The 14,268-nt window shown below is 49.4% G+C and overlaps 1 protein-coding gene across 2 annotated transcripts in view; it reads left to right on the top strand.

The window, feature by feature from the left end:
• The window catches only part of TDRD12 (tudor domain containing 12), a 101,945-nt gene extending 87,919 nt beyond the window's left edge, over window positions 1-14,026 (top strand). For both annotated transcript variants that reach the window (XM_050771973.1, XM_050771974.1), the window contains exons 27-33: window positions 2,050-2,118; window positions 5,261-5,370; window positions 10,428-10,491; window positions 10,578-10,691; window positions 10,775-10,928; window positions 11,013-11,079; window positions 11,504-14,026. In XM_050771973.1, the coding sequence (XP_050627930.1) occupies window positions 2,050-2,118; window positions 5,261-5,370; window positions 10,428-10,491; window positions 10,578-10,691; window positions 10,775-10,928; window positions 11,013-11,079; window positions 11,504-11,598 (673 nt within the window). In that variant the 3' untranslated portion in view covers window positions 11,599-14,026. The remainder of the gene's footprint in view (window positions 1-2,049; window positions 2,119-5,260; window positions 5,371-10,427; window positions 10,492-10,577; window positions 10,692-10,774; window positions 10,929-11,012; window positions 11,080-11,503) is intronic.
• Window positions 14,027-14,268: the final 242 nt, after the last annotated feature.

Below are 14,268 nucleotides of genomic sequence, written 5' to 3'. Positions count from 1 at the left end.
AGTTTTTAACGAGTCTCCATGTACCCATCACTCAGTTGTAATAATGACCAAGATTTTGAAAATCTAGTTTTATCTCTACCACAGCCCACACTTGCTTTTGTTGGCGTATTATAAAGCGATCTCAAATATAGTATTTCACCTGCATCTCTTACAGAAAGGATCGTTAACTTTTTATTGACAAATAGCACACATACAGAAAAGTGCGCACATCAGACGTGATGTGTTTCCTGAGTATACCTGTGTAACCAGCCCAGATCAAGAAACAGAGCCTGGCTCAGAGCCTCCCCTCCCTCTAGCTACTCCCCCTCCCCAACAGGAGCCATTCTCCTGATGTGGAAAAGCAGGGATGGTTTTCCCCAGTTTTGTACTTTGAATGGAATTAGACAGTATGCCCCCTCACCATGGTGAGTTACAGAAGCTAGGCTCAAAGGAGGCATAAATTCTCTAAATTCTCAGTTACATAATGTTCCTTTGTATGAATATACCATTATTTGTTTACCCATTCTACTGTTGACTGGGGAGATTTCCAGTTTGGGGTACTTCAAGTAATGGTGCTTTAAACATTACCATACGTGTCTTTTACAAATATATACACTTAGAAATAAATTTCTGATGGAATGGGATTACTGAGTCGTAGTTAGAGTTACTACCCAATAGTGTTCCAAACTGGCTGCACCAGCGTCTCCTCCCATGGAGGGTATCAGGGAGACTGTGACAGTCACTCTGAGGAGGGATCCTGGCAGCTCCAGAGGGGGAAGGATCTGTATCAAGACTTCCTTCCAGTTAGGAGGAAAACAGCAGGCATCTGTTAAGAAAGTTGGCAAAAGACATGAGCAGCAACTTCAGGATGCCTAATTACCATATGAGAAGGTGCTGGAACTCCTAAAAGCCCAGGGAGTAACACCACAGCATGCCTAGCCCACCAGAGAGGGGAACGAGAGAAGGAAGGAAAACATGCACCACGTGTGGGCAGGGATGAGAGCGGCAGGTTTTCCCAAAACTTAACGAGAGCACTGTTAGCACAGCTAAAAAGACTCCCAGCGATTCCTTCAATTGCATGTGTTTTATTGTGGCAAAATACACATGACAACAGCTGCCATTTAAATTCTTTTTAAGTGTACAGTTCAGTGGCATTTAGGACATTCTCAGTGCTGTGTAACCATCATCACTCTCCATCTCCAGAACTTGCTCATCTTCTGGACAGAAACTCCATACTCCTTAAATAATAATTCCAGAGTCTGCCCCCGCAGGCCCCCTACTCTCCTTTGTCTCTAAGAATCTGCCAATCCTGGGCACTTTCAGTGGAACCGTCCACTGTTTGCCCTTTTGTGTCTGGCTCATCTCAGTGGAATGTCCTCAAGGTCCACCCGTGTTGCAGCCCGGGTCAGATTTCCTTCCCTTTGAAACTCGTCCTCCATGGCATGGATCACCACGTTTCGCTTCTCCATTCATCTGCCTGTGCACACCTGGGCTGCTGCCCCTCTTGACTGTGGTGGATGTGCTCCTGTGTACACAGGTGTACACATACCTGTTTGAGCCCCTGCCTTCACTTCTCTGGGGTTGCTACTCAGAAGTGGAGCTGCTGGGCCCTGTGGGTATCCTGTGCATGATTTTTGGGGACCCTCCATCCAGTTCCTGCAGCTTCTGCCCCATTGCCTGTTCCACCAGCCATTGCCTGTTCCACCAGCCACATCCGAGGCCTGCAGTTCTCCATGTCCTCTCCTTGACCCTGCCCGAGGTGCAAACTCCAGGTCTCTTCGGGGCTCTTCCAGGCATGCCTCTGTGCGCTTGTGCTATTCTAAATGGCCCATAAACACGAATGCTTTTAAACATCCTAATTCCCCAGTCTCTCGCTCTCCACGTCTCCTCCGGCCCGGCCTACCCAGGCATCTGGGGTCTGTAGGGCCTGGTAGCTTTAGAAGCAGGCCTCTATCTCAATAAATAAATAAATAAATAAGTAAAAAGTGCTTTTACCCCTGCACTGTCCCCAGACAGGCTCCACAGACGCACATGATTATTTGCAAATGAAGTCTGCTCTGCTTCCTCCAGGCCGAGGGTGACAGGGACCAGGCCTGCTCAAGACCAGGATCGTCCATCCAAGGAGCAGGAGGGGCAGGGGTGAGTAAGAACACCACAGAGCTTCCTCCCAGAACGCCAGACAGGGGGCCATGTGTGAAGGGGAGCCAGTGAGGGACGGTCCACACGGATGCCTGGGAGGATCCCCACGAGCTGAGGGAAGGACTTGGTGGTGAGTTCCAGGAGCAGGGATGAAGGTGCCCGGAGCAGAGCAGCATACAGGGACCCAGAGGTGCCGGGCTAGGTCTTGCGGGGCCTGTGGCCACTGCAGGGAATGGGCTCTTTCTCCACAGAGGCTGGAGCCATGAGCGGATTTTGAGCAGAGGGGTGACTTGAACAGAAGATGGTTCGTGGCTGCTGTGTTGAGAACAGACTCAAGGGAGGGTAGGGGACAAAGACTGTGCCAGGAGCTTCGGACAGGAGGATGGAGGCTTGGACCAGGTGGCTTTGTGGAGGCTGAGAAGCCGCTGGTTTCTCAGTGTGTTCTGCTGGAGCTGACGGGGCTCCAGCCAGTCTGCATCTGTGGCAAGAGCACAGCCCTTGTGGCAGGGCCTGGGAGCCCCAGAGGTGTGAGAGGAGGGGTCTGGGGGTGAGCCCTGGTGTCTCCGCTGGGGAGCGTGGAGAAGGGTGGGGACGTTGTAGCCAGCAGGTGGAGGGAAGCCTGGAGAGGCAGGTGGGTGAGGGATGCATGTCCCGGACAGGAGTGATGAGCTAGCTCAGGTGCAGCTGCAGACCCAGTGAGTGAGGACCAAGATGTACAGCTGGGCTAGTGGCCTGCCTGCTGGGCTAGTGGCCTGCCGGGCTAGAGACCTGTTGAGTTAGTGACTTCCTGGTTTAGTGGCCTGCCGGGCTAGTGGCCTACTGGGCTGGTGACTTGCTGGGTTAGTGGCCTGCTGGGCTAGTGGCCTGCTGGGCTGGTGACTTGCTGGGTTAGTGGCCTGCTGGGCTAGTGGCCTGCTGGGCTGGTGACTTGCTGGGCTAGTGGCCTGCTGGGCTAGTGACTTGCTGGGTTAGTGGCCTGCTGGGCTAGTGGCCTGCTGGGCTAGTGACTTGCTAGGCTAGTGGCCTGCTGGGCTCTTGGTGGTTGGTGACCTTGAAAGATTCCTGAGTTGCAGCTGAAAGTAGGAGGATTTAAAATAATGTGGACCGGGTGTGCTGGCTCATGCCTGTAATCCCAGCACTTTGGGAGGCCGAGGCAGGAGAATTGCTTGAGCTCAGGAGTTTGAGACCAGCCTGGGCAACATAGCAAGACCCAGTCTCTACTAAAAATACAAAAACTAGCTGGATATGATGGTACACACCTGTAGTTCTAGCTACTTGGAGACTGAGGTGGGAAGATTGGTTGAGTCCGGGAGGTTTAGGCTGCAGCGAGCCGTGATTGTGCCACTGCACTCCAGCCTGGGTGACAGCAAGACCTTATCTCAAAAAAAAAAAAAAAAAAAGACAAAGATGAACATAGTATGGTCTAAAGTTTTTTAGTTTTTTACCTTAATAAAAATGGATACATATAGGATTAGGATACAGGGTAGTTTCCATCCACTTTCAAGAAAAAAGAAAAATTTTCCCATACTTCTGAGATACTGTTTTAGAAATGAAGATGTCATTAAAGTTTAGTAGATGTAACCAAAATGAGGTTTGGTGGCATATGGGAAGCACCGACTTTGAGCCCCAGATCTGTGTAAAGGCTCCCACAGCCCCTTTCGCACTGTAGCTTTGTAGTTAAGAGAGCTTAACATACCCGTCGTCATGAACACAGAGCATGCAGCAGTATGAGCACTGTGAGGTTTCATAGGGAGCCTGCTAGGAGAGACCCCATCTCAGACAGCTCCTGGAGAATGGGGGATCCTGACAGGTAGAGAGGAATGGCGAGAATATTTCATACTGTGACCAGCAGATCTGAAAGCCACAGGACTTAGCGGTTGGCAGTTGTTAGGGAGTGTGGGTCTGTGTGTCTGAGCCCTGGTGCCTGGGGGATGCTGGTGTGGTGGACAGTGACACGTGGTTCCCAGGCACAGCCCATGGCAGAGGAGGAGAGGCTGAGGTGGGCTATGGAGGTGCCAGTTTTTAAGGTTATTGAAAGTCTAAACCTAGGGCTCAGGAAAGCAGCTGGGGAAGGCTCTTGGTTTGCTGCTGTTTGAGGAGAGTCAAAGCTCAGTGAGTATGAGGAGGAAGGAACCAACCTAGCAGGGGAGGATCTAGAGAAGGAGAAGAGGGTGGGCGACTGCACAGAGCCTGGGGAGGGGCAGTGGCTGGGGACGCTTGCTGCCTGAATCTGGAAAGTGCTGCACCAGAGGCTTCTTCTGGGCCCATCAGAAGACAGGCACACCCCTCCTTCTCACAGGTGTGTGTGTGTGGCTGTCAGAAGACAGCACACTCCTCCTTATGTGTGTGCATGTATGTGCATATGTGTGTGTGTGCGCGCGCGTGCGTGTGTGTGTGTAGGTTTGCTCATTTAGGCCTGAATTGTCTCTTCAAGGATGTATAAAATCCGAGTCACACTGTCACCCACGAGGAAGGGAGCTGGCTGGCTGCGGAGTAGGGATGAGAGGAGCTTTTCAGTGTACAGCCAAATTTGACTTCTTTTAAAATACTGAACCACATGAATGTGGTTACCTGTTCAAAGAACCAAAAGAATAACACAATTTAAAATTTTAAAATAAGTAATCTAGTTAGTTACTAAGCAGGATAAAATATGGGGCAGCACGTTGAATTTAGTAGGTTCCCGTATGTTTAAATGCATGTGTCTGTCCGTGTGTTTTAGATAGAGAGGTATAGAAGGCAATAATTTCTTTTTTATGTGAAGAATATTTCTAGAAGTAGGCCCAAACTGGTATCAGGGGTGGTCTCTGGGAAGATGGCCGCAGAGCCTGGGTCAGGGGAGGCAGGAAACTGGCTTGTCACTTTCTGTCCTTTGGTCCTGTTTGAAGTGTGCAGCAGTGAGTATGGAAGGGAAACCACCTTGGTAAAGAGTGAAGGCCTCCCTGGTCCTGTGTGCTTGCCCATCATCCTCATCGGAAGGAACCAAGTTGACGGGCTGCCTGGGGCATCTTAAATGAGTCATAAGCTCTGTGTGGGTCTGACTCCAGGGCCACAGGCACTTCACAGTCATTTATTGCCTGCCTTCCTCTGCCACTTGGGCAGTTCCTTTAGAGAGCCAGGTGTTAGCCCCGCCTCTCCCGTCTAGGATGCCTCCTACAGCAGAAGATGCCACTCGCCTGCAGAGCCCCCAGCCTGAGGACACAGGTGCAGAAGGAGGGGCTGAGTCCAAGATGAGCTCAGAAAACCAGAAGCCTGGTGAGTACTTGCTCTTCAAAAGATGGTTAAGTTCAAATCGCTAATGTCTGGAAAATTGCTAATATGTAGACTTTCCACTTTGAGATGAAATGTAGAGAAGATGACATAAACTGATATCACCTAACTGTTCTTATTTTTGGCAGGTCAGCCCCCATTGTTTTGTTTTTGTAGTTTGAGGTCTACCATCCATCCAGTGATGTGCACAGATGTTAAGTGAACAGCTCAGCAGTGTGTGTGTGTGTGTGTGTGTGTGTGTCAGCACCCAGACTGAACTGTTGAACATTTCCAGGACCCCAGCAGTCTCCTGGCCGGAACCCTCCCCACTGACCATTCTGATTTCTGATGCCGTTAGTTTTGCTGACTTGGAAGCATATAGAATACATTCTTTTATTTTAAATAGAGATGGAGTCTCACTGTGTTCCCCAGGCTGATTTTGAACTCCTGGCCTCAAGTGATCCTTCTTCCTTGGCCTCTAAAAGTGTTAGGATTATAGGCATGAGCCACTTTGCCCAGCCTATAGTATATGTTCTTGTGACTTCCTTCAATCAACATTGTCTGTGAAATTAATCTGTATTATTGCAAGTGGTGGCATTTTTTCTTAATCTTGGAAAGTATTTGCATATTGCATGGCTCTCTCCAGACTTTACATCTAGGCTCACTTTTATTGCACCGCACCTCAGCAAAGAGGAGGAGCTGGCATTTGAACAGAGTTGGCTGACCTTGGCCAGGCTAATTGCACAGACTTAGCAGACATTTCTGATGTGTATGAATTTGGCACTGAGTTAGGTGCCATAAAGAAAAAAGATAATCAGCTGGGTGTGGTGGTGGGCACCTGTAATTCCAGCTACTCAAGAGGCTAAGGTAGGAGGATCAGTTGAACCCGGGTGGCAGAGGTTGCAGTGAGCCAAGATCGCACCAGTGCACTCCAGCCTGGACGACGGAGCGAGACTATCAAAAAACAAAACAAACAAAAAAAACTAGTTGGGCGCGGTGGCTCAGGCCAGTAATCCCAGCACTTCGTGGGGCCCGAGGCGGGTGAATCACTTGAGCTCAGGAGTTTGAGACCAGCCTGGTCAACATGTTGGAACCCCGTCTCTACTAAAAACACAAAAAAATTAGTCAGCTGTGGTGGCACATGCCTGTAGTCCCAGCTACTCGGGAGGCTGAGGCAATAGAACCTCTTGAACCCGGGAGGCGGAGGTTGCAGTGAGCCAAGATCACACCACTGCACTCTTGCCTGGGCAACAGAATGAGACTCCATCTCAAAAAAAAAAAAAAAAAGAAAAAGAAAGAAAAGATGAATGCGGGCAGGCGCAGTAGCTCAAGCCTGTAATCCCAGCACTTTGGGAGGCCGAGGTGGGCGGATCATGAGGTCAGGAGGTCGAGACAATCCTGGCTAACACGGTGAAACCCTGTCTCTACTAAAAATACAAAAAATTAGCTGGGCGTGGTAGCAGGCACCTGTAGTCCCAACTACTCGGGAGGCTGAGGCAGGAGAATGGTGTGAACCCGGGAGGCAGAGCTTGCAGTGAGCCGAGATGGCGCCACTGCACTCCAGCCTGGGGACGGAGCAAGACTCCATCTCAAAAAAAAAAAAGAAAAGAAAAGATAAATGGGACAAAAGCCAAGCCCCTTGTGGAAGGGGAAGTCAGTGAGGGAGAAGGAAAGGAGAGGTGAGGAGACCATTTGCCGTCACTGGAATTTACCTTCGTGTGGCCTTTTAATTTTGATATTCATTGTCTTTATGAAATGGGGTTAGGTCATTGCTCCTTGTCTTGACAAATCGTAGAAATTGCCTAGACAACATATATTGATAAACTCATCCCATGACTAGACAAAGTCTCCAGATAAACTCATCCCATGACTAGACAACATATATTGAAAAACTCATCCCATGACTAGACAAAGTCTCCAACACTCCAGTGCTGGGAGCTCCAGCTTTCCACACCACCGATGTTCTGCGCCCCTGCTGTGGTCCCTCATTCCGCTTCCCAGGAGGGCGGGCTAAGATCCTGGGAGGGTGGACCCTGCACGGCTCTGCTTCCTTTGATATGCATCCCGAGACAGTGAAACCCACAGATAACACAGCTGAGGTGCTGAGAGCCCCAGAAGATGGTTTGCTCCCTGACAGGTTCATTCCTCACTGAGGATGGAGAGTGCGGGAGGAGGAGCCGCAGAGGTGGCTCCTGTGACGAAGGCGGTCTTGCCCACTGCCTGTGTGATTCCCATGCATCTCTGGATATGTTTTGGAAGTTGTTTCCTAAGGAAGTTCTTCCAGCCATTTCTCCACACAGCGTTTTTTTTGGCGGGGTGGGGGGGGGTCGGTTGGGGGTGATTGTTGTGAAGGATGGGGGTCCTCTGGAAGGATGAGTTTAGATGCATTTCACTGTTGCTGCGGTCCAAACCCAGGTTCTTCATCACAGTCCCATGTGCTGCTCTTGCTGGCAGTGACTGTGGCTGGTGAGGTGAGAGGTGCAGGTGAGGAGAAAGGGTCTTCCGGAGCCGAGTGGTATGTGGGGGACTGGATGTAGCTGTTAAAATGCACATACACCTTCTCTTCATAAAGTTTGCCCCTGGATTCGACTACAGTGCGGGGCAGCTGGTTTCATTGTGTGGGATCCACTGGAAAAGGGTTCTGAAGAGTTCTGGGAAAGAGAGAATTTGCAAAGCCAGCTGGTCAGAGGAACAGGGTCATTGAGACAACAGTTGTCATTAAGAGGATTTTCCCAGAGCAGTGTTTATTCCACAGTAGCAGACCGGGATCCAGTAGACTGCAGAGGTGGGGCTGAAGTGGGTCTGCACTGGCGCAGGCCCTGCTACTGGCTGATTTGCCCTTTGCATAGAGCCTGCTGTGGGGCCCAAGGGGGACGTCAGGGCAGCCAGGTGCGTCCCCCAAACCATAGCTCTTGGAGGACATGCAGTTGTTTACTGAGCTCTACTGGGAAGCTCTGGCTGTTAGATGTCCACTGCAGCCACCAGGCACTTGGCCGCCTTCCTGGAAGAGCCACCGTAAAGGGGAACCCCCCACCCCGACTGTCTCAGCTGGAAGAGACTTCGTCTCTGGGCTCCTGCTCAGGTTCAGGCAGGTGAAGGAAAATGTCATGCACTTTCTTCATGGTTCTTCTTGCCTTGGCTTCCTGCAGGGTTTCTGGTTTTGGATACTCAGTGTCTCCCTGTGGCTAGAAAAGTATGATGCATCCATTGTGCCGCCACACGCTGGTGAGGGGCAAGGCCTGAGCTTCAGAGGCTCATCACAGTTAGGGCGGCATTCCTCCGCAGTGTCTGCCAGCCCTGCGGCAGGTGGTCGGTCTCAGGTGGACCCCGTGCCCTCCTCTGCAGACGCGCCACCCACACGCCACTGTGCCAGGCAGGGCTTCTGTAGGACGTGGGTGTGGGGTTGTTTGTGTTGCATGTAGCCCGGCTCAGGGGCTGCTGCGTGCTCTTTTCCTCCCAGCTGTAGCTGTGCTCTGTGCCAGCAAAACACAATCTTGGGACCCTAAACTCCCTCTGCCAAAGAGGAAGTTACACACTGGACCTGGGTCTAAGGCTGCCTGCCTTTTGCTCCCAAGCAGACAGCTGTCACTTCACAGCCCTGGGTCGTAGCCCCGTGTCCTATATGTCTGCTGTCACATGTTACTTTATGTTGTGTAAAACGTCGCTTTCCTGAGCTATCGTCTTTGTCCTGCCCCGCCCCCCATCGCCCTTTCTCCCTCCAGCTTGCTTTCCCCTTTAGACACCGACGTTTAGGAAGCCCCTTTGGAAAAGCAGAGGCCATGGCACTCCTGTGATTTGTGTTTCCCGGGGCGCATCCTCAACCTTGGATAAATCAACCTCGAGTCAGCGGAGACTCCCTAAGTCCCTCTTTGGTTTATGGCTCCAAGGAGGAACCTGGCCGCTTGCTCCCAGAAGCGGTGTCTTGTCCTTGTTTGGTGGCAGGACCGCCTCCTTCGCACCCCAGCTTCACAGCTCTGTGTTTAGGATTAGTCTCAGCTTCTGTGATCAGGCCAGGCCACCCTGGGTTTCCTCTGCTCGTCTCTCCCAGAAGGGCTTGGGGATTGTGCTCTCCAAGGTTCTTGAGGTCACTGGGTCAGTGCACTCATTTCCGGAGGCCACTCCATGGCAGGCTGCACGTGACACGGAGCATGGCGCTTTCCCAGCGGGAGTCTGTCTGTTTCTTTGCCGTTGTATTGTATACCACGAGTAAACCACAGAGGGTGGATCTGCTTTCCATCTCAGGCTACCGTGATTCCAGCAGCTGTGAACATTCTTGCTCTGGTGTTTGGATGGAAGCCTTGTCTGCTGGAGATTGAGAAGTTCACACTGCGTTGTTTGAGGATATGTCATGTCCAGCACTGGCTCCTTGTATGTGCTGGCCTCTATCCTCGAAGTTGTCCTTAGGGCATCCTGGCAGGTCAAGACAGCCCCAGAGAAGTCTGCATGTTTGTATGCAAGGCCAGCCACTGCAATGAGGTTCTTTTTCAAATGAGTGACTTTACTTCCTGGTCATTTAATTTTAATACTTGTCAAAGGCTGTTTTTATTTTAAAATAAAATTTTACGCCAGGCACAGTGGCTTAAGCCTGTAATCCCAACACTTTGGGAGGCCAAGGTGGGTGGATCACCTGAGGTCAGGAGTTCGAGACCAGCCTGACCAACATGGTGAAACCCCGTCTCTACTAAAAATACAATATTAGCCGAGTGTGGTGGTGCATGCTTATAATCCCAGCTACTTGGTAGGCTGAGGCAGGAGAATCACTTGAACCCAAAGGCGGAGGTTGCAGTGAGTCAAGATTGCACCATTGCACTTCTGCCTGGGCACCAAGAACAAAACTCTGTCTCAAAAATAAAATAAAAAATTTTAAATTTTGTTTACCTATGTGACGGTTTTAATTTTTTCTAACTGTTCTTTGCAGCTAGATACTAGGGTTACTTAATTTACACTCTTACGTGATTCTCATCTAGAAGTTGCATAAGGTACAAAAAAGTATATATATGTGTGTACATGATGGAGTTACATATAAATAACCTGTAGGAAAATCTGACATTGATTTTGTGCAGAAACTTCATCTGGAAACACTGAAGGTGCCTCCATTAGCAGAACTGCACAGCCGCCTCTGAAAAGGTATGTCCACTCGGCATGGAGGAGTCGGCATCCCTTACCCAGTAAATAAGATCAATGAATGTGTAGGTCTTTCTCTCTTCTTCTAGCTTCCACCCACAAATAAAATGGTTCCAAAAAGAAGATGTCGTCATCTTAAAGATAAGAATAAGGAATGTAAAGGACTGCAAGTGTCAGTATTTCAGGGATAGAGTCGTTTTCAGGTAGGTTTATGTATAGTCATATAAAGTAAAATAGAAATAATTTCTAGCATTTTAAAAGGCTGACTTTCTTTTTATAAACCCAGTGCTTGGGTGGGAGACAGATTTTACCTGGCTGATCTGGAGCTGCGGGGCAACATAAGGAAAGATGAGTGCAAATGTGTAATTAGAAACGAGGAGCCTGTGATCACTCTGGCCAAAGAGAGAAGGGAGGCATGGTGTCACCTACTCAGACAGAGGGTGAGTTGGAATGCGCTCAGAGGGTGGTCTTTACCCTGAGTGTGTCATACTCACCCACTCACTGTCAGCTGTTCTCTTGAGCAGAACCCCAACGTGGCTTTTGATTTTGATCACTGGGAAGACTGTGAAGAGGACAGCCAGTTCCCCAAGGGTAAGGCGTGGAGCGCCCACTCTCGGAGGGGTTGTAGGTCCTGAGGGTAGTGAGGGACACCATCACCCACTTAGGAATTCAGCCTTGGTGGAAGTGGGCCGTTCACATGAAGCCCTGAGAAATTAGTTTTCTCTTTGTTGATCTTGGTGCTAAATGTTCTGGTTTGAGTACTTTTCAACCCTTGGTGATAAACACACCTTTTAATAACACACTACAGATATTCTTCCCAGAAGAATAAATTATTTGTAAGCAGACCAATTTGACCTGCTCATTTCTTACCTAAAATAATGAAAATATAAAATAAGATACATAGAGCTGGAATCCAAGGCATTTTTTTCTGCATTGACCCAAATAATGGGGGGAAATAAAGATTTGCTGTTTAGTCTACACTTAACTTATGTGTTATAATATCTTATTCCTTCAGTAGTGAATTCTAAAAGCCTGCCGCGCACAGTGGCAGAGGTGGTTGGAGACAGTAGCCGCAGCACCTCAGAGGATGACGACAGTGAGAGTGAATGATGTCCTCAAGAGCGGCTGGAAGGTGTCGAACAAAAACGGATATTGCCATGTGACTTCAAAGTGAAGAAAACAGTCAGTCATAACCAAATCTTTCTTTCTTTCTTTTTTTTTTTTTTGAGACAGTCTTGTTCTGACGGCCAGGCTGGAGTGCAGTGGCACGATCCTGGCTCACTGCAACCTCCGCCTCACAGGCTCAAGCAATTCTCCTGCCTCAGCCTCCCGAGTAGCTGGGATTACAGGCATGTGACACCGTGCCTGGCTAATTTTTGTATTTTTAGTAGAGACAGGGTTTCACCATGTTGGACAGGCTGTTCTTGAACTCCTGATCTCAGGTAATCCTCCCACCTCAGCCTCCTAAAGTGCTGGGATTACAGGCATGAGCCATCACACCCGGCCCACCAAATCTTTCTTTACCTCAAGGATAAATGATTACTGTCATCTTGTGGTGCTGGACTTGGTAATGGTGAGAAATTCTTCATTGACTTAAAAATAGACTGATGACAAGACCATCAAAGGAGGGTGGACACAGAGAAACGGCACATGTAGTCTGATCCTGCTGGCTTGTCTGTCCTGTCCGCGCCTCTCGCCACTCACCCTGGCAGAGCAGACGTGCATCTGGGTGGTGAAATGCACTGTCTGGAGTCAGTCCATTCATTTTTTTTTCACCTAGACCTCTGTTTGATGCATTGCTACAAACCTGATCTTATACATATAAATTGAGGTTTCTAATATAAATTGAGGTTTCACACTTACACTCAGCAACATTGAACCAGCCCTTTCAACCATGAGATACTGGGATTTAACATAACCATCTGTGTGAATTGATAGTGTTGGCGTTCTTGGATAGTGTGACAGCTCCTCAGAATGAGTTGACTTCTGATGAAGAGAGAGTCCAAGGATAGAAATCGGATTGCTCAGTAAGACCCGGGGCTTTCCGGGGTGAAGCTGCTGTTTCTAAACAATCCCTTGGACCTGCAGGGTCCTGAGCAAATGGCACAAAAGTTGCTTTTTAGTGGAAACTCACAAGGGTCTATGGGGTGCCTGGAGGTGACCTCTGAACACCTACATGTTGTGAGCCCTGCAGACATTCGCCACCCCATCTGTGTGTGGCTGCAGCACCCAGGGTCACCAGGTTTAGGGGAGGAGTGTATTTAGTCATCGCCACACCCAGAGGCTGGCTGGCTTTTGTGCTTTGGGTTTGTTGAGTGAAACGTGAGAAATGTGAGCTGTTGGGAAGTTAAAAGTCCCGCGCACTCAGTGTCTGTTTCTCAACTTCGCCTCGGAATGGAAGAGAATTCGGATAGAACATGAGTGTTGTGTGGCGGCCCCAAGATCATTATTGGTTTTTTTTGCTTCAGAAAGCGCCGTTGCCCAGGCTTACATATGTCCCAGCAGAAGCCACTGCTTGAACTAGAGGCGGACTTTGTCATCAAGCTGTCCTGTGAGCAGGTCTGGATCACACTCTGGCTCAGTTTTCTCATCTGTAAAATGAGACAGCCCCTCATTGTGTGGCCTGGCCTTGTCTCAGGGAGCGCCCGCCAAGTGCTGCCGGGTGGGGCAGTCTTTCTGCCTAGTGGCTCCGTGATGGGGGCTCAGAGCCCTGGCCTCCCCTGGGAGGACACGCTGTGCAGCCAGGACAGCTGCTGGAAGTGTGCCCAGGTCACTGCTGTGAACTTCGCAGGGTGACTGGCAGGTATCAAATCGGCCCATAAAGTAAGATGGTGATTTTCCTTTTTTGTAGCTAAATTGGGCAGGCTCTTGGGAAATAGTTCTGGTGGTTTTGCTGGCAAAGGTTTTGACTGTGGAGCTCTTCTAACACCCATGTCAGTGTCCATTTCTCTGCATGTGGCTGCTGCCCTGTTGGTGGAGGTCTGGGGGCAGAGACCAGGCCACCGTCCGGTGGCTCCCGTGCGCACCAGCTGCCTGCTGTTTACACCCGGGTGCGCCGAGTCTCTTTAGTACAACATAGCAAATGATAATAGCTAGTGACATTGTGTTTCCTGTGCACGTGTGAAAATGCAGGGAGGACAACTGCGTACTTAGATCTGTTTTTTTTTTTCAGACATTCAAACGTTCTAATACCTGAATCTCTTAACATTTTATAGGATATCGGATGCTGATTATGTGAACAATTCGTAATTGGTTTTCTGTACTGCTATGAATATGTCTGATTTCAAGTTTTGGGCAAATACCTAAAATGCAAGGTGAAAGTGCCTTTGTCTCTATGCTTCTAAAATCGCTCATACTTAGTTGTGGTATGGCTGCCTTTTGCAGCATATCATCAATAAAATTTCAGTGTTTTCACAGAAATGTTGCTTTTTACATACGTTAAACAGTACTTTCCCTGAATGCCAAACACAAAATAAAACTTTACTCACCACACTTTCTGGTTTGACTAAAACGCCTGTGAAGGCTGCTGGGGAGCCAGCAATGCTGACCCAGCGGCAACACAGGCGACCCTCGTGATGAGCACATCAGCTGTGGAGAGTTCTGGACGGAGGCTCAGCTCTTGCCATTTATCCTGGTAGATACATGCCACGCACATCACGGGTTCAGCACAGGGGTGCCAGTACTTTTAGGGTAGGGGAGAGTGGGTGATAAACATTTATACTTTAATATTTTTACATATTTATTTAGAGTTGGGGTCTCTGTCATCCAGGCTGGAGTGCA

This window comes from Macaca thibetana, chromosome 19 (genome assembly GCF_024542745.1).
Source record: "Macaca thibetana thibetana isolate TM-01 chromosome 19, ASM2454274v1, whole genome shotgun sequence".
Taxonomy (NCBI): Eukaryota; Metazoa; Chordata; class Mammalia; order Primates; family Cercopithecidae; genus Macaca; species Macaca thibetana.
Note: the sequence above shows the minus strand (reverse complement) of the source record. Positions and strands in the feature narration are given on the sequence as shown.